At 43.7% G+C, this 18,326-nt stretch overlaps 1 protein-coding gene across 1 annotated transcript in view; it reads left to right on the top strand.

Annotated features, from left to right (window-relative positions):
• The window catches only part of LOC123760254 (DOT1 like histone lysine methyltransferase grappa), a 245,157-nt gene that overhangs the window by 175,632 nt on the left and 51,199 nt on the right, over nt 1–18,326 (top strand). The window contains exons 9-12 of the mRNA XM_069338436.1: nt 262–624; nt 987–1,125; nt 14,875–15,116; nt 16,498–16,647. Coding sequence (XP_069194537.1) covers nt 262–624; nt 987–1,125; nt 14,875–15,116; nt 16,498–16,647 — 894 coding nt within the window. The remainder of the gene's footprint in view (nt 1–261; nt 625–986; nt 1,126–14,874; nt 15,117–16,497; nt 16,648–18,326) is intronic.

Raw genomic sequence — 18,326 nt, 5'->3', positions numbered from 1 at the left:
GGTGTTTTGTAAGTTAACAGATACTGGATGCTGTGAAACATGGTTGAGTGTTAGGTACACAAATCCATAATTGAGATGCCTTTGAAGAAAATATAATTTGGGACACATCACTGAATGCATTGGCGCTTTGTTTATGAAATTTGAAATCCCTCATGTTATGAGGCCTTTAAAAAGAGACAATGTCATGTTATGTGTGCATGAGTGTGTGCTGCTCATGATGGCAAACTTAATACAACTCTAAAGTTTACTCCTGGGCTTTAGGAGGATGAGTCACCCGGTGTGCGCAGAGTCCGGAGGGACCTTAATAAGGCCTCCATCAATTCTGAAACTTCCTCTAACAACTCATCTGACCAAAACAAGGACCTTGATGACCCAATAATTGGTCCAACCACTCGACGTGCATGGAATGACTGGTGTTCCAGTTCAACTCTTGTAAATTCTTCTTCTTCTGCAAAAACAACACCAAAAGGTTCATCTTGTCGAAGCTCAGCAGACGAGAATGACGAAAATGTCAACAATGGGGCATCTCGACATTCAAGTGCTGGAACAAGGAGGAGAAATACTCAGAGAAGAGCAGCTGCGTCAAAACCATCTATTGTGGATGACCCTGACCCTCCTGTGGCGGTGAGTCCTTTTCTCACCTTCCTCATTTATGCCCCCCCCCCCCCCCCCCCTCTCATTCATGCTCTCTCACCCACCTCATTATTTCCCGTCTTCCTCCTTGCCTTCATTACTTGAAGGAATTTTTGTTGCTTCTCTTTTCCTCTCTTCATTTCCATTCTTTGGTGCATAAAAATTAACCTGCAGACATTAGCAAAAATAACATTGCAACTTGGTATTGTCTAATGCATTTGTAGGTAATATTGTGTGCAGTGTGGCCAAACTTATGAAGATTGCTGCCACCACTAGACCAGCATGTTTTGGTATATCATGGCAAATTAGCAGCATAAATATGTGCAATATGTGTTTTCATCTCTTATTAACAGACTCGTGGGCAGAGACGCACAACCCTCAGCAATAGTAGAAGAGGAGGAAAGCGAACACATCGGTCGGCCAAAAAACCCATCAAGATTAACGGCCTAGACCTTCTGCATACACAAACCCTACTAAGCACAAATTCAGATGGTTAGTCAAGTCTAGTTGTGTCAAGTAGATAGTGTACTGTTATTTTGCAAGTAATTTTCAAGTAATGAAATGTTTTGTTATTTGAAAAGATTTATAAGGGATTTCCTCATTACATACTGTAAACATGTGCATGTATTTATAATCTTCTTAGGGGTAAATATGCCTACAGCTGAACCACATTGTGGGGCGTGTGGAGCAGGTCACAGGGCACAAGGCCCCAGTGGAGACCTCTGCCCCTCCAGCTGCCCCCATCTCAGATACCAGGATATAATCTTAGCAACCGTCAAATATCAACACGACCGTAGTCTTACCCGCTGCAGTACAGTAATAATTTCATATCGTGCAACACTAAAATTCACTGTAACCTCCAAAATCTGGCATATTTATCTTTTGAGCTGTGGCATGCTGACTGTTTTAGCCCATCAAGGGTAAACAAAACTAAGTCAAAATTATTAATATATATATTTAATATAAAATGAGAAAAATAAATGCTCTTTCCATAAAAATATGACAAATTCGGTAGTGTTGTACAATAATGGAAAAATTATTAAAAAAAAAAATATTCGAGTCTTCATTACTAATATAAAAAATGGCTGGTGTTATTTAACACCAGCAATTAAGAATAAATAATGCATTGTACAGCATATCCCCATCAAATAATTTGTCGCAGAAAACCAGCATTGAATGTAATGAAATGCCAATTTCTGGGTGAGTTCCAGTGGTTTCCTAATGCTATATGCTGAGATGTTTGACATCTACCGAGTCACATAAGCCGTTGAAGAGACCTACCAGAAACTGGAGCTATAACTCGGCCCTCCTCACAGAGGCACAGGAATTAGTGTCATTTATTTTTTTGCCACCTCACTTGAGAAGACAACCAGAAAATCAGTGAGTCAGAACAAACTACTGCTGAATTCCAAAGAGACCGAACCCTTAAAACCGATTGAAAGAACTCCTCCAACTATGTTAAGAAATGCTTGCATTCTGGGAACTAGGGCGAGCTCATTTTCATCACCCCTCTACTCATTTGGGGGGAGGTGGGGAAGGTAACTCACTGCCTGTCGGGGCCTGAGCTCCCAGTTCTAAAGCAGGTGCTGGGGAGGGAGGGGAAAGGGCAGCTTGCCAGAAATTTGTATTTCATTACATTCAATGCTGTTTATCTGGGGTGCCCCTTATGGCTACCTGAAGCTAAACACCTACGGAGGAGAAGGAAAATATGGGAATCTCCCAGGGAGAAGAGAGAGCACTGTAAGAATCAGGGCGATGATGAAACTCCCGGCTGAGAGATGCTATCTAAAGTCATACAAGAGTGCTGAGGCCTACCTTCAGGTTACCTTGAGGTGATTCCGAGACTCGGCGACCCCGCGGCCCGGTCGTTGACCAGGCCTCCTCGTTGCTGGACTGGTCAACCGGGCTGTTGGATGCGGCTGCTCGCAGCCTGACGATTAGGCCAGTCACAGCCTGGTTGATTAGGCTGTGCCTGGGAACATTCTCCAAATACCGGATCACCAGAACCCTGTTTGATCTCCAAAATTCCCTGCACCCAAATATCTGCCAGGGGAGGCATCTTCAGAAACATACCTGAAAGAGTGGCATACTTCCGAGCATCATGGGAATGAGGGTAGACAACAGACTGGTTAGACTTAATTCAATAGTGAACAATCAGGGAAATATGAGCCATGGAATAGGGGACCAAGGAAAGAGGATCAACATACAAAGCAACCACCAAAGCAGAACGAATGACCCAAAGGGGGTCAAGACCTGCCACCGGGCACAACACATGATGCACCCCCAGCTAAACTAAGCATCAATTACCAAAGACCTCTCTGGAAGCCAACCAACTTGTTCTTCCCCAGAAAAGGAGAAGCTGGTTGCAAAGGAACAAAACACCCACCTGGAAGAGAGCATGAAGCTTTCTAACCAGTCAGCCAGAGGCAAGAGAACCCAAGAGCAGTCATATTAAAGGAATCCTGGACGCTCCATGAAATGAGAAGAGGAAAGAAAAGCAGTCACATAGGCCAAAGATCAGGCTGGCTCATGTGGCACATAAGCAGGCTGGAGGTTAAACAAGGTGCAAGACAGCCTCTGAAATTTTGCCGAGGTAGTACAGTACTGACACCGAATGCGAGCTGTAGTGGCTCATCAGTGCTGCAGAATGAGGCAGCAGTATTTGGCACTAGATGCTGATCAAGAAAAAGCCAAGAAAGCAGAGCACTACACTCTCAGAAACCAACAGGTAACAATGATGGGAGAGGAAGTGGCAGGAGGAGCACCATGAAACCTCATACAATACTACTGTACTGCGAAAAAGTGCGCGGGTGGAACACCATCAAAGCCACCCACTCGCCATAAAGATGGCAATAAAGGCGAGTCAGAAGATGTGAAGAGTTGACAAGGGCGAATATGAACTACACACCGAGTTTACCTTCTGATGAAGCCGGAACCGCAAAAAAATGCAGACACTGAGCAGCCAGTGCCTGAAACTAAGGCCGAGCTGATCACCAAGGAGCCAGAAGGATCACTCTCCCCCTGGTAGAACTCTATCCGGGTCATGGCCTGGAGCAACAGCTGGCCAGGGATACTGAATCCTCACCTTGGCCAGTCCAGCTGAAAGACATCTGCTGTGAGGGGTCTCGCACTTGGGGAATAGAGCTACATACAAGGGAAGGTGCCAATTTTGCACCAATGCAAAGAATTCCACATCTGGGCGCCTGTATGTCTTGCAAAACCAAAGGAAGGAGGCTGGGACTGGAACTGGGACAGACTGTGAGAGTGTTGGACACTCCCTGGACTTGAACAGTGCTGAGAAATACTAAAGGCGTCCGGCACCAAAGAGACAGGGACCAAAGAGAACCCTCTAGTTTAGGCAACGAATCACAAGGCAACAGTCCAAACAAAGCTGGAGCATGGAGCCTGGGTGAATCCAAATCCTCTATAGCACATGTGAGAGAAAGAGAAAGAAATATAGAGTTGAACGGGACCTAGGGGCCCATATCCGACTGTCCCCCAAGCCTCAAAAGCTGCACTCGTAGACTCGGGGACGGAGCTAATGTCTATCCCCACCTCCTGGGATAGAATAGCAGAGTCCAAGGAAGAGGCTGGCTTAAAGGAAGAGCCAGAAACCTTGGGTGGACCTGCTGGCCCAACTGCCTCTGTGCCTGATTCAGGATGGGCATTCCTCAAAACTGACTGAGCCATGTTCCAAGCTAAACCCTGCCCCGACTCCGAAACCCTCTGGTGCATCAGGGCAGGAAGCAGAGGGAGAAAAATTACATGAAGGGCAAACCACACCTGGAGGGAAAAGTAGAGGTGTGGATGGAGCCAAGGTGAAATTCACAACATCTCCTATTCCATGGCATCCAGGCACTCAACCTAGCAGTATTAACATGCAAAGTGGTTGCTGCCTGATAAGTCCCCTAACCTCTTTAGGAGGATCAGAAAGAAGAACCATGTGTGTAGAACAAACCCCAGAGGACTCAGGATCAAAGCTGTCATTGACACAACAGGTAGCATGGTGGAGGCAGAAAGATCGTCGCCTTGTGGCTTGGACGATGAATAATCTTCAAACTTGCACGAAGTGAGAGCAGGTTCTGGGGAAGGTGGGGTTATCCATAGTACCACCAAACCCACAGGGAATTTCCAGGGCCTGAAGGGTAAACCAAGCAGGACACCCAGGCACTGGGTGTCTATGCTGGACCCAAAAGTAATCTGGCACAGCCTAGTTCACACAGCTGTAAAGGTTGACCTTGGCAGTCTGGAAACATTGAGCATGGAAATCCCCAATGTATTCCACCAGCCAATGTTGCTCCTGACCAGGGCAAAGATTGTGGGGACAAGAACTTGGCTCGCCCAAGGCATGGGTCACCTCAAGCAAGGACAACCTCTAAAAGAGCATCCCTGGACCACACCAGAGTAGAACTCTGTCAGTATAAGGGCAGCACTAAGGAGTACCCATGGAAGGAAACCCGGAGCACAAGCAGCTCCAAGCACACTTAAGACCTGGCTCACATCCACTACAGAATAAGGGAAAGCCACAAAGGGTAAACTCCACATTATTTAGCTGAACAGCAGGACACCAGAGCCGGTACACGAAAGCTACGACCCGGTAACCACTAAATTCTCACAGCAGCACTAGAACTCGAAGCTCAGGCCCCAGCAGGTTTGCTCCACTCTGCAAACGAGTGGAGCAAACGAGCTTGCACTAGTTCCGAGAGAATTCGATCGTTTGTTTACATAGTTCTTTCGGTCAATTTTAAGGTTTTGGTCTCTCTCGAATCCAGCAGTAGTTTGTTTTGAGTCGCTGACATTCTAGTTGCCTTCCCCAGTGTGTTGGCAAAAATAAATGTCACTGCTCCCAGCTTCTCTGAGGAAGAGCCAGGTTCTGGCTTTAGTCCCTCTAGAACTCTACAGCTATTGTGACCCAGTAGATCTCGACCATGTCAGCATTTAGCTTCTGGAAGCCACAAGGGGCTGCCCCAGAAAACACTTAATGTGGAATTTCTTAGCAAATTTGCTATAGTTGACAACACAAAGACATCATCATCTCCATCACAAAAATAGAGGTGACAACATTGCCATCACAAGCACTAAATATAAACAAGACAAATGTATGCAAATCCTTATTAAATGAGCAAGAGCACAGAGGGAAAAGGTCACACAGTGTGGACTTAGTGCGTTAGCACTCTGCTATTGCATTGTACTACAATATTTATATTACAGTATAAATATAGTAAAACATTTCAAACATTAAAAATCCTTTTTAAATTACATTTTCTACTACAATCAAGCAAAAAAGAGCAAAATATGATGTGGATGTATATTATTTTACAGAGATGCTCCACATTTTATCACAACATTAAACAAATTCGGCTTCAAATTCAAATTTTGGAAGGACAGTCCAGTAGAAAAATGATTAGTTACTTAAGTCTATTTATTGTAAAAAGGTACAGATTTTTGGAGGTTAAAGTGTGTACCATTTTGACTCTTTAAATTGTATTCCTAGTGACCCATTATGACTTTCCTCCTAGTGGCGCATCACACACACTCTATTACTGTGTTCCCTGTATGTTACCTCACACTCCCTTCTCTTACCCTACCCCCCCTCACCTTCTCTTCCCCCCCCCCCCTTACCTTCTCCTACCCCCCTTACCTTCTCTTACCACCCCTTGCCTTCTCTTACCCCACTTGCCTTCTCTTAACCCCTCTCTCTCTTCCCTTCTATAACCTAATGTTTAGGGAGCATAACCAAGCAAATATTGCGTCAGGCAGAAAAATGATAGGATAGATTACTAGAACTTTAAAATCCAGGGATCCCATCACAATGGTTGTACTTTTCAAATCATTTGTGTTGTCCCGTCTTAAGTATTGTTCAGTATTCACTTCCCCCTTCAGAGCAGGAGAGATTGCTGAAATAGAGGGAATACAGAGAACATATATGGCACTCATAGACGAGATAAAGCACCTAAATTATTGGGATCATCTCAAAGCTCTCCAAATGTACTCACTAGAAAGGAGGCGAGAGAGAGATATCAAATAATACTGTATATACATGGAAAATAGTGGAGTGAACGATATGGAAAGAAATGCAGAATAGAACCAATGAAGAACAGAGGTGCCATAGGCACAATAAGCACAATAAGAAAACACTGTATAAACATCAGAGGTGCACTGTTATTCATCCTCCCAGTGAGCATAAGAAATATTGTCGGAACAACTGTGGACATTTTCTTGAAGAAAACTATCTAATTTTCTCTAAGTGCTAGACCAACTGGGCTGTGGTGAATATGTGGGCATGCCTGACAGCTGGGTGGACAGCTCTTCGGATTCGTAGTCCTGAGGTTCCGGGTTCGATTCCCGGTGGAGGCGGAGACAAATGGGCAAAATGTTTCTTTCACCCTGATGCCCCTGTTACCTAGCAGTAAATAGGTACCTGGGCATTAGACAGCTGCAACGGGCTGCTTGCTGGGGGTGTGTAACAAAAAAGGAGGTCTTGTCGAGGACCAAGCCACTGAGATGCTAAGCCCCGAAATAAAATAAAATCATCTCGAGAGATGCACATAGCATATGCACATTTAAAGGCCTGGTCGAGGACCGAGCCGTGGGGACGCTAAGTCCCAAAACCATCTCAAGGTAACCATCTCGAGGTATGCAGGCCACTCCAAGCAACAGCCTGGTAGACCAAACTCTCACAAGTCAAGCCTGGCCTCGGGCTGGGCTTGGACAGTAGAAGAACTCCCAGAACCCCATCAAGCCGGTATATGTGGGCCTGCGGGCCGCTCCAAGCAACAGCCTGGTGGACCAAACTCTCACAAGTCAAGCCTGGCCTCGGGCCGGGCTTGGGAGTAGAAGAATGCTCAGGACCCCATCAAGCAGGTACAGGATATATGTGGGCCTGCAGGCTGCTCCAAGCAACAGCCTGGTGGACCAAACTCTCACAAGTCAGTAGAAGAACTCCCAGAGCCTCATCCAGATACCCCCTTTCTTTCCTTCTGCTACCACTCTCTTCTTTTCCCTTTCCCTTCTCTTACCTCTCTCTTGCCCTGTTATCCTTCTCTCTCCTGTTTCTTCACCCTCCCTTGGATTCTCAACCCTATTTGCTCAACCTCCTCCCGGCTCTCCAAAACACTTGTGAAAAGCAAAGCTAGGGGGGGGGGGGTGACGGGAAGTTGAGAAAAGGGCTTTCTCACAACTTACCTCCCCCCCCCCCCAGCTTTTCTTTTCATCCAATGACACAAAATATATATAAACCTTCCAAAACATAACTGACTGCATTTGCTTGAGTCCACTGCTTGGTAGTGGGAGGGGGAAGGGGTTATATGTACAAATATTTATATATACTGTACTATACTATATAAAATATGCTACAAAGTTTAAACATGAAGATATGTTAATAATATGTTTGAAAAACTTGCTGCCACAGTGCTTGAATGAAGATGACGGAAAGACCCTGTATGTGTCTTAAGTTTATTTAAACCAAATTTTGTTATGTAATCTTCAAACTTTATTATTGTATTAAAACAAAATGAAGGTGTTTTAAACTGTTGTGACCATTGTTTACAACACTGTTATAGGCTGTAGGTTGCATCCCAATATTTGGTTTTAACACGATTATACATGTATGTATTGGGGTCTTTTCTTTACTTTCAATAATACATTTCTCATTTAGCGTGAAATCCAATTCGATCAAAATTTGTATTCAAAACGACTTATTACAGTTTTTATGGCGAGGGCAGTTTTAATTTAATTCAGTCCTAATGTTGCGTTCTAGGAGACGAGTCGGATTCGGATAAAAAATAATAATACTGTACTGTAATTCATGGAGGGGATTAAATTTTATTTATTTTAATCAAGACATATTTTTACATATTTTGCATATTTTTATATTGTGTAATGGTGAATTGAACATATTTTCATTGATATTATATTTATTGCTTTTATCAAAAGCTAATATCCTATGGTTTGTATTACTCTAAAAAGGAGTTATCTTTCATTGTGAATCATTGCTAAGCCCTTTCTCTTCGACAGTCACAAGTGGTCAACGAACAAAAAAAAAATCAGTTTTCTTCCAAATTGATTTGTATAATTAATGATTCCCATTGTTGGGGACAGGAAGCCAGTACTTAGGATAATCAAGGTCTTCCCTAGGACGACCTTCCTCAGGATGCAACCCACAACAGTTGCCTAACTCCCGAGTACCTATTTACTGCCTGGCGTGCAAAGGCATTAGGTGTAAGGTTCCCGTACCAGGGTCCCCAAACTCTTCAACTCATCGGTCTCCGTGTGGAGCTTCACTGTGTTCATCAACCCCCATATCTTTATTATATCAACATATTTTAATGGAAATACTACTCTACCAGTACTACCAATAATAATAATAATAAATCATTAATAATAGTAATAAAAAAGTCAATATTAAAATATGCTAGCTAAGATTGATGATATCTTCAGTGAAATAGTTGATATCATTAATGGGAAAGATGCGCGTGATGAGTGTCAACAAGAGCACTGATATTTGGCTGGAGAGTTGTGGTGGTGAACCACCGTGCTCTCCCAGGTTGGAGAGTTGTGGTGGTGAACCACCGTGCTCTCCCAGGTTGGAGAGTTGTGGTGGTGAACCACCGTGCTCTCCCAGGCTGGAGAGTTGTGGTGGTAAACCACCGTGCTCTCCCAGGCTGGAGAGTTGTGGTGGTGAACCACCGTGCTCTCCCAGGTTGGAGAGTTGTGGTGGTGAACCATCGTGCTCTCCCAGGCTGGAGAGTTGTGGTGGTAAACCACCGTGCTCTCCCAGGTTGGAGAGTTGTGGTGGTAAACCACTGTGCTCTCCCAGGTTGGAGAGTTGTGGTGGTAAACCATCATGCTCTCCCAGGTTGGAGAGTTGTGGTGGTGAACCATCATGCTCTCCCAGGTTGGAGAGTTGTGGTGGTAAACCATCGTGCTCTCCCAGGTTGGAGAGTTGTGGTGGTGAACCATCGTGCTCTCCCAGGCTGGAGAGTTGTGGTGGTGAACCATCGTGCTCTCCCAGGCTGGAGAGTTGTGGTGGTGAACCATCATGCTCTCCCAGGTTGGAGAGTTGTGGTGGTGAACCATCGTGCTCTCCCAGGCTGGAGAGTTGTGGTGGTGAACCATCATGCTCTCCCAGGCTGGAGAGTTGTGGTGGTAAACCACCGTGCTCTCCCAGGTTGGAGAGTTGTGGTGGTGAACCATCATGCTCTCCCAGGTTGGAGAGTTGTGGTGGTAAACCATCGTGCTCTCCCAGGTTGGAGAGTTGTGGTGTTAAACCACTGTGCTCTCCCAGGTTGGAGAGTTGTGGTGGTAAACCATCATGCTCTCCCAGGTTGGAGAGTTGTGGTGGTAAACCACCGCACTCTCCCAGGCTGGAGAGTTGTGGTGGTAAACCATCATGCTCTCCCAGGTCCACTCTCTTCCTTTGCTGATCCATTATCATATAAATGAGTTTTTCCTCCAATTGACAATTAATATCTTTATTTTCTATTTTAAAATCAAACGGCGTAACAATTTAATCTGGGCCGTGTATCTTCTCCGGGTCCTCAAAGCACACCTTAAAGTCTTCTTTTAATTTGTTTGTGTTATGTATATCTGATATGCTGTTACTTTCTTACAACTGTGATAAGTTTGAAAAATACTGAAAATGTGTTTATTCCAGTGAAGCTTTAAATAGGAATAATTTGACTTGGAAGCCTACTAGAATTGTCCTAACCTGAATGATTGTAACATTTTCCCTGCAGAAGTTTCTGTACTTCATTATATTTTAAATATTGGTCTACCAAATAGAATAGAGAATTCTCACTCTTTTTTTGGGGGGGAGCCCCTTGTGGCTCCCTGAAGCTACTATCAATAATAGTGTACCAGCTACTAGGCCACATTAGCTATGGAGTGTTATAGGTCTACCAGGGTTTTGCTGGAATAGAGACTGCAGCCTCTAAAACCACAGACAGAACTCTTTCAACTATGTAAACAAATGATAAGAAACCTCTCCAAACTAGTTCAAGCTCATTCACCCCCACTTCCCTCACTCATTTAGGGGAGGGGAGAGGTAGCGCGCAGTCGGCCGGCTACTCCACCCTCAGTTCTGTGCTGATATTAATGTACGTCGGGGTCGCCTCTCTGCTGCTTGGGCTCCTGCTGAGTCGTGGGTTCTGTCCTTATTGGCATTCCTGTACGTTGTGAATTGTAGCTTGAGCCTGGATATTAAGAGTGCTTAGAGCTGCAAGTGCACAGGGTTATCTTCCTTCTGTACTTCCTAGTTCTGTCCTTGCACTTTGGGGTTCTTTTACCCTGGGGTGTTTGGGGGTGGATCCCTTAGAGGTCCTCCTCATTCCGCACTTCACGTTTGAACACATTGTTTGATAAATACCTTCCTTCATATTCTCTACTCCAGCTGTTTTATACACTCGGCAATCTTTCAGACTCGTGCAATCATGATTCTGATATGGCGAGGGCCCACTACGAATCCAGTAATTTATTGTGTTAATATCATTAATGTTTCATAGCCCAGGTTCTGTCTCTTGAATTGCAAACTCCTTTACTATTACATATTTGGGTATATCTTCTTGTAAAATGTCACCAGTAGCAGCAACAGGCAATAATGATATGTCTGCTGAAATTTGATGATTGATAGCAGGAATGGATGTAGATGTGGATGCTGTATCTGAAGGAACAGTACTTGTGGCTGACATCGCAGGAGTGGATGCTGATGTGGATGCTATATCTGAAGGAATGGTATGAGTAGCTGTCGTTGCATCTGTGTTGAGCCTCGATGTTAATTTTGGAAGTTTTCCTATTTTCTCCTTCTCCTCTGCAGCTCTCTTCCTCTTCTGTGCTCCACTGAAAGCATTGTTACATTTATGCTGAAAGGATTATTCACCAGGAAATATATATCTTAAATATTTAGTCCCACACCAGAATGTAGGGATATATTATATAAGTGTGCTTACAACAATACCTAAATATTTAAACATTGTGCTTCCATAATGAACATGTCCTATTCTCGTGGGGCCCATCGGGCCCATACAGCTCTGGTTCAGGTTCCTGATAAACTGGCAGATGTCCCAGGTGGTTCTGTCCCAGGTTTGAACTTGGCTGGGCCTTGTTTGGGACTTTGTCGACATCACTTTCCCTGCCTCCTGGAGCTTTGACCAGGCTGCAGCAGCACCGTCTGTCGGTGTTAAGTTGGTCTCGGGTGACTCTGTGGTCGCTCAAGTGGTAGTGTGGGAGCCTGAACTTTGCCTGCCTTGTGTTTCCTCTGGGCTTCAGCAGCTGTTTTGGTTTCTTTTGGGTGATCTGCCACAATCGTTGGGTGCAGGCTTCATTGGTCCTGTGCCGGCTGCTTTGTTGTCTACTTTCTTTTTGGAGTCGCCAAACTGGCCAGGATCACTCTTTCATTGGGCTTACTGTATGGTTTGGGAGTTTAAGGCTGTGTGGCATGCACTGCAGAGGGTTCATGTTCCTTTGGGTTTATGCTCCGTCTCCATTTGGACTGTTACCTTGTAGTTCATTGTCTCAACTGGGTGTTTGCAATGTTCCTCACCTCTTTGGGGCTGGACACTGTATGTAGCTCTTCTGCTGGGTTCTTGGGGTTTGGTGTCATTTATGTCAAAGGAGTATCCAATGTCCTCGCTGATGGTCTGTCCTGGTTCTATCCTGTTTCTACCGAGTGGACCATTAATGCTGCCACCTTCGTTTAGCTTTGCAAGATGTATGGGTGCCTGGATCCCTCTGTGTCGGTATGAAATCGGCACTTTCCCCTTGTATGCGGTTCCAATATTCGAATGTGAGGCCCTAACATTGGATGCCTTTCAGCTGGACTGGTCAAGGTGGGAATTTCTGTACTTCTTTTCTCCAGTCTGGCTGTTGCTCAGGGATCTGGCCAGGTTAGATTCTCTTCCCTGTTACCAGGGAAGAGCGATCCTTCTGGCTCCCTAGTACCCATCTCAGCCTTGGTTTCAGGTGCTGCTTGCTTGCTGTCTGAACCCAGGCAGTTTTCTGCATCTCCATCTCTATTAGATGGTTGGCTCGGCAATGTACTTCACTGGTTCGACCTTCTCCTCAGCTCTTCATGTCTGAAATTTATTAGGCTTCCTTATTGTCAGTTTTATGACAAGTGGGTGGCTTTTTGATAATGTTTCACCTGCGTTCTTCTCCGCAGCAGTATGGTGTTTAGTTGCAATCTTTGTCTCACTTTTTTTCCCTTCATCGTTGCACTTGCTTGGTTTTTTCTCAATTGATATCTTGTGCCGAATACTGTCATCTCATAATATGCCGGGCTAGTGGAGCTGCTACAGATTGCATTTGGTGTCAATACTACTTTGGCACCATTTTGCATACTGTTTTGCTCATGCACCACTTGAGCCAGCCTGGTCTTTAGACCCTATGCTGGCTTTTTCTCTACACTCCTCATTTCACTGTGTCCCCCTTCAGTCTGGGATGCCTTTTTTTAAGGTTTTGCTTTTGGTTTCCCTTACCTCCAGTTATTGGGTTGGGGAGCTTCATGCTCTCATTTGGAGGCATGGTTTTTGTTCCTTTCACCTTAGTGGGTGTTATGTTCGTTTGCAGCCGGTTCCTTCTTTTCTGGTAAAGAATGAGTTGGTTGGTTTCCATAGGAAGGGGGGGGGGGGTGCCTTTGATTATTGATGCTTGGTTGGATCAACTGGAGGTGCATCATGAGTTGTCAGGTGGTGGGGCTCTGCTGACACCTTTGGGCCACTGATTTCATCCATTCAGGCATCCTCCCTGAATGGATGCCTTGTGGATTATTCCTCTTTCTATGGTACCTTGTTCCAAGGTCCATATTTTCCAAGTTACATGAGGGTAGACCAGCCTGCGGTCTACTTTCATGCCCATGATATTCAAAAGTATGCCGCTCTTGGCTGTGTTTGAATATCAGCCCATGTCCTGGGCTGATATTCAGTCATGGGAGTTTTGAAGGTCATATGTCTCGGCGGGAGTCTCGCCCTCGTTCTGATTCCTGCAGTGCTTCCTCCTCCTTCCTGGTAAGTTCCCATGTTCTTCCTTCTCCATGGGTATTTAGCTTCAAGGAGCCACAAGGGCTACCCCCCATAAAATGCTAGTTTTCTGGGTGAGCCCTGATGGCTCCCTGATCCTCTTACTCTCTCCCAGGTTGTTGGGTGAATTCCTACATCTGCCCTATCTTGGTTATCTTGAGGTGCTTCTGGAGCTTAGCGTCCCTGCGGCCCGGTCATCGACCAGGCCTCCTGGTTGCTGAACTGGTCAACCAGGCTGTTGGACACGCCTGCTCGCAGCCTGACGTATGAGTCACAGCCTGATTGATCAGGAATTCTTTGGAGGTGTTTGTCAAGTTCTCTCTTGAACACTGTGAGAGGTCGGCCAATTATGCCCCTTATGTGAAGTGGAAATGTGTTGAACAGTCTTGGGCCTCTGATGTTGGTAAAGTTCTCTCTCGGAGTACCTGTTGCACCTCTGCGTTTCAATGGGGGTATTCTGCAGATCCTGCTATGCCTTCTGGTCTCATGTGATGTGCAGGTTTGGGACCAGCCCCTCTATTATTTTCCACATAGAGATTATTATGTATCTCTCCTGTCTGCGCTCTAGAGAAATTCTGATTTAGGCTCTATAGTCGGTCCCAGTAGTTTAGATGTTTTACTGAGTGGATTCTAGCAGTAAAGGATCTCTGCACACTCTCCAGGTCAGCAATTTCTCCAGCTTTGAAAGGAGCTTGGGGATTTTGGCTGATGGTGGGTTACCTTCCCCCCTCCCCCCAAACATATGGGGGAGGTGCAGAAAATGAGCTTGCACTAGTTCTGAGAGAATTTGATTGTTTGCTTACATAGTTGCAGGAGTTCTTTTGGTCTGTTTTGAGGTTTTGATCTATTTTTAATCTAGTAATACTGTACTGTACTTTGTTTTGACCCGCTGACATTCTGGCTGCCTTCGCCTCTAGAATTCTATGGATGATGTGACCCAGTAGATGGTAACCATTTCATAACACACAGCTTCAAGGTGCCTCTGGGGCTCGGCCAGAAATTGGTATTTCATAACATTCAACGCCGGTTTTCTATAAGAGCTACGAGAGGAGAAGTGATAATGAGATGCCCTTGTTGATTATTGTGTTCAGTGTCTAATTTTTATTTGACTCTTCATTTATATAAAATTTCAATATTTTCTTAATTATTATATAATTTGTTTTGAGGACCTATGTCAGATTTTAGTGGCCACATAATGTTGTTGTTTGTATTGTTGCATACACTGCAGGGAAGTCACCTACTTTCAAAGACCCTGCGCCAGGTTGTGTCGATCAGAAGTTGTCCCTCTTCACGCCATCCACCGTCAGCGGTATTATACGACACGAAGAGCTCCCCATCCCACCTTCCAACACTCCTTATGCACTAGAAGTATTGCTCGATGTGTTCCGTCAACAATTTCTCAGCATGCTCGACTCCATTAAGAAGCCAGAGTACAAAGACTTTGTGATGCAACAGATTGAGGCAGAGAAGGTGAGCTCTTGACCCTTTATGTCCATTATATGCTCCATGTTATTGGACCACTATGGTTTATTGGTCCACTATGGTCCATGTTATTGGACCACTATGGTTTATTGGTCCACTATGGTCCATGTTATTAGACCACTATGGTTTATTGGTCCACTATGGTTCATGTTATTAGACCACTATGGTTTATTGGTCTACTATGGTTTATTGGACCACTATGGTTTATTGGACCACTATGGTTTATTGGTCCACTATGGTCCATGTTATTAGACCACTATGGTTTATTGGTCCAATATGGTTTATTGGACCACTATGGTTTATTGGACCACTATGGTTTATTGGTCCACTATGGTCCATGTTATTAGACCACTATGGTTTATTGGTCCACTATGGTCCATGTTATTAGACCACTATGGTTTATTGGTCCACTATGGTCCATGTTATTAGACCACTATGGTTTATTGGTCTACTATGGTTTATTGGACCACTATGGTTTATTGGACCACTATGGTTTATTGGTCCACTATGGTCCATGTTATTAGACCACTATGGTTTATTGGTCCACTATGGTCCATGTTATTAGACCACTATGGTTTATTGGTCTACTATGGTTTATTGGACCACTATGGTTTATTGGACCACTATGGTTTATTGGACCACTATGGTTTATTGGTCCACTATGGTTTATTGGACCACTATGGTTTATTGGTCCACTATGGTCCATGTTATTGACCATTCCACAGCTCTTAAGCAAGGTGCTGGTCTAATTGACTTTTTAATAAAGAAATTACTGCAAAATTGAATTGGAATGGTTTGCATACAATTATATCTCCAGTATTATGTAACTTATTTGATATTCCATCCCCATTCTCCTGTGTTAGTAGTACAGTACTTACAGTGACGGTGAGGACCATAGTACATATACTGTACCGACATACAACGAAATTAGAAAGTAGAAATCTGAACTATTCAGTTGGATAAACCAGAAAACTGTTTCTTACTTATGTTGCAAAGACAAACTATACTAACCTAACCTAATCTTCCTAAGACTAATATAATATATGAGGCCTAATATAGTACGTGTGTGTCCTATACTAGGCCTAGGAAAATTGAAGTTTGTGTTTTAGCTTCATTTTTCCAACTATAAAGTGAATAGTGCAAAGTTCTGCTATCTAATTTGCTTAGAATAGCAATCTTTGTATTATGGTGGGCATAGTTACAAAAACTAATATATAAACAGGAGAATGGGTTGAATATTCGTTGATTCAAAGGTTTTCATTTATTGCACCTGGTATTAAGAATATTATAACCTAACTAACCTAAGAATAACCTAACAAGTATCTATAACCTAAGAATAACCTAACAAGTATCTTATTATTCCTTATAGGAGAAGAACAAGTCATTAAAGTCTCGGGCAGCACAGCTCGAACGGCAGATTAAAGTTCTCATCGACGACTCTGTGGCTCTTCTGAGGTCCCGCATCTCTGAGCTGGGCATGACAGCAGCCAACCCTGAAGACCTATTGAATAGAGCTAAGGTATTATTACTTGATTTTTGTCACTGGGGTCTTGTCTGTTCCAAGCTAGAACAGAGAAGACAGGCTTGTGTCAGTATGCTTCTTCATGGAGCTTCAAGATTGTGCAGTGATAGGTGTCCCCCTCAAGTATGGTTCCTTGGTGATGACGGAGCTTTTTTAACAGGTTGTCACACAGTCAGCAGATGTTGCTACCTCCCTCCCTCACCAAGATTACTCCTCCCCCCCCCCACATACTACACACACACCACTAATTATCTCCAAAATTATGCTATTATCTGACTCCTGGTCATTTTTATCACAGTCAAGGGTCTTCTGTAATAGTATTATCGATAAATAACAGCAGTTTCATACATATTTTGACATTTTTATTTATTTATTTATTTATTTATGCATATACAAGAATGTACATAAGGAATGTGAGGATACAAATATGGTAATTACAGTCTTGTAAAGCCACTAGCACGCGCAGCGTTTCGGGCAGGTCCTTAATCTAAGAAAATTTTAAGGAGGTAAATACTTGCAAAATTATAGACAAAAAATGATAACAGATTACATGAAGTGAAAAAAAAGATGAGAGAAAATTGTAGGTACAGTATATTAAAGCACATAGGTAGCTAAGATTGATTGCAATGACAGCTTGAATGGTAGTTGACAAAAAAATTGGTAGGCATAATACAGCAGAAACAATATAAGATTGATTGCAATGACAGCTTGGATGGTAGTTGACAAAAATTGGTAGTCACAATACAGCATATGGCTAGGACATAAAAGAAGACAGCAATGAACACAATGATAAGGTTGTTTGAAATTACATAAAAATTAGGAGATTGGGTAACACTAGGTACAGAGCAAATTTAAAGCTCAGTGTAGGAAAACTAAGAAGATGAAGTTAGGTACTTTTTGGTTTTGCTTTTAAATAAGGCAAAAGTTTTACAGTTTTTCAATTCACTAGGGAGTGAGTTCCATAAACTAGGTCCCTTAATTTGCATAGAGTGTTTACACAGATTAAGTTTGACCCTGGGGATATCAAAGAGATATTTATTTCTGGTGTGGTGATAATGGGTCCTATTACATCTGTCCAGGGAGAGTTTCAGAGCATGGTTTGCATTTAAGAACAGGGTTTTGTAAATGTAGTTGACACAAGAGAATGTGTGGAGGGAGTTAATATTTAGCAAGTTTAGGGATTTAAACAAGGGAGCTGAGTGTTGTCTGAAAGCTGAGTTAGTTATCATTCTGATAGCAGATTTTTGCTGTGTGATGATGGGCTTAAGGTGGTTTGCAGTGGTAGACCCCCATTTTTTAGCCGATGCCGTGGTCACAAGCTGAACAGCAGTGCTGTTAGCTCATGCTGTGTGTGCCAGCCTTGGTTGCTCACTCAGTACTGAGGCTCTCACACCCGGGAATGTTAACCACGATATTTTTCTAAATGCCGTCTGTTTACTAGAGCCCTGAGGAAGCTGATGTGAACCCCGTGTAGCCGTGGGAGTTTTAAATCTTGCGCGGTTCTATAAATCACATACTGTATATACAATGTGTGCTGTTCAGCAACATTTACTCAAATCATATATATACTGTATATGCATTGCGCCCTTTAAGGGTTAGTAAAAACATGATTGGTGGACAAAACTGGGGGGAGGGATACTTATTGCCAATAAAAGGGTCTTCCCTGCTGTACTTAA

Source organism: Procambarus clarkii, chromosome 39 (assembly GCF_040958095.1).
Source record: "Procambarus clarkii isolate CNS0578487 chromosome 39, FALCON_Pclarkii_2.0, whole genome shotgun sequence".
Taxonomy (NCBI): domain Eukaryota; kingdom Metazoa; phylum Arthropoda; class Malacostraca; order Decapoda; family Cambaridae; genus Procambarus; species Procambarus clarkii.
The sequence above is the reverse complement of the archived record's forward strand: the minus strand, read 5'-3'. Positions and strand labels throughout refer to the sequence as shown.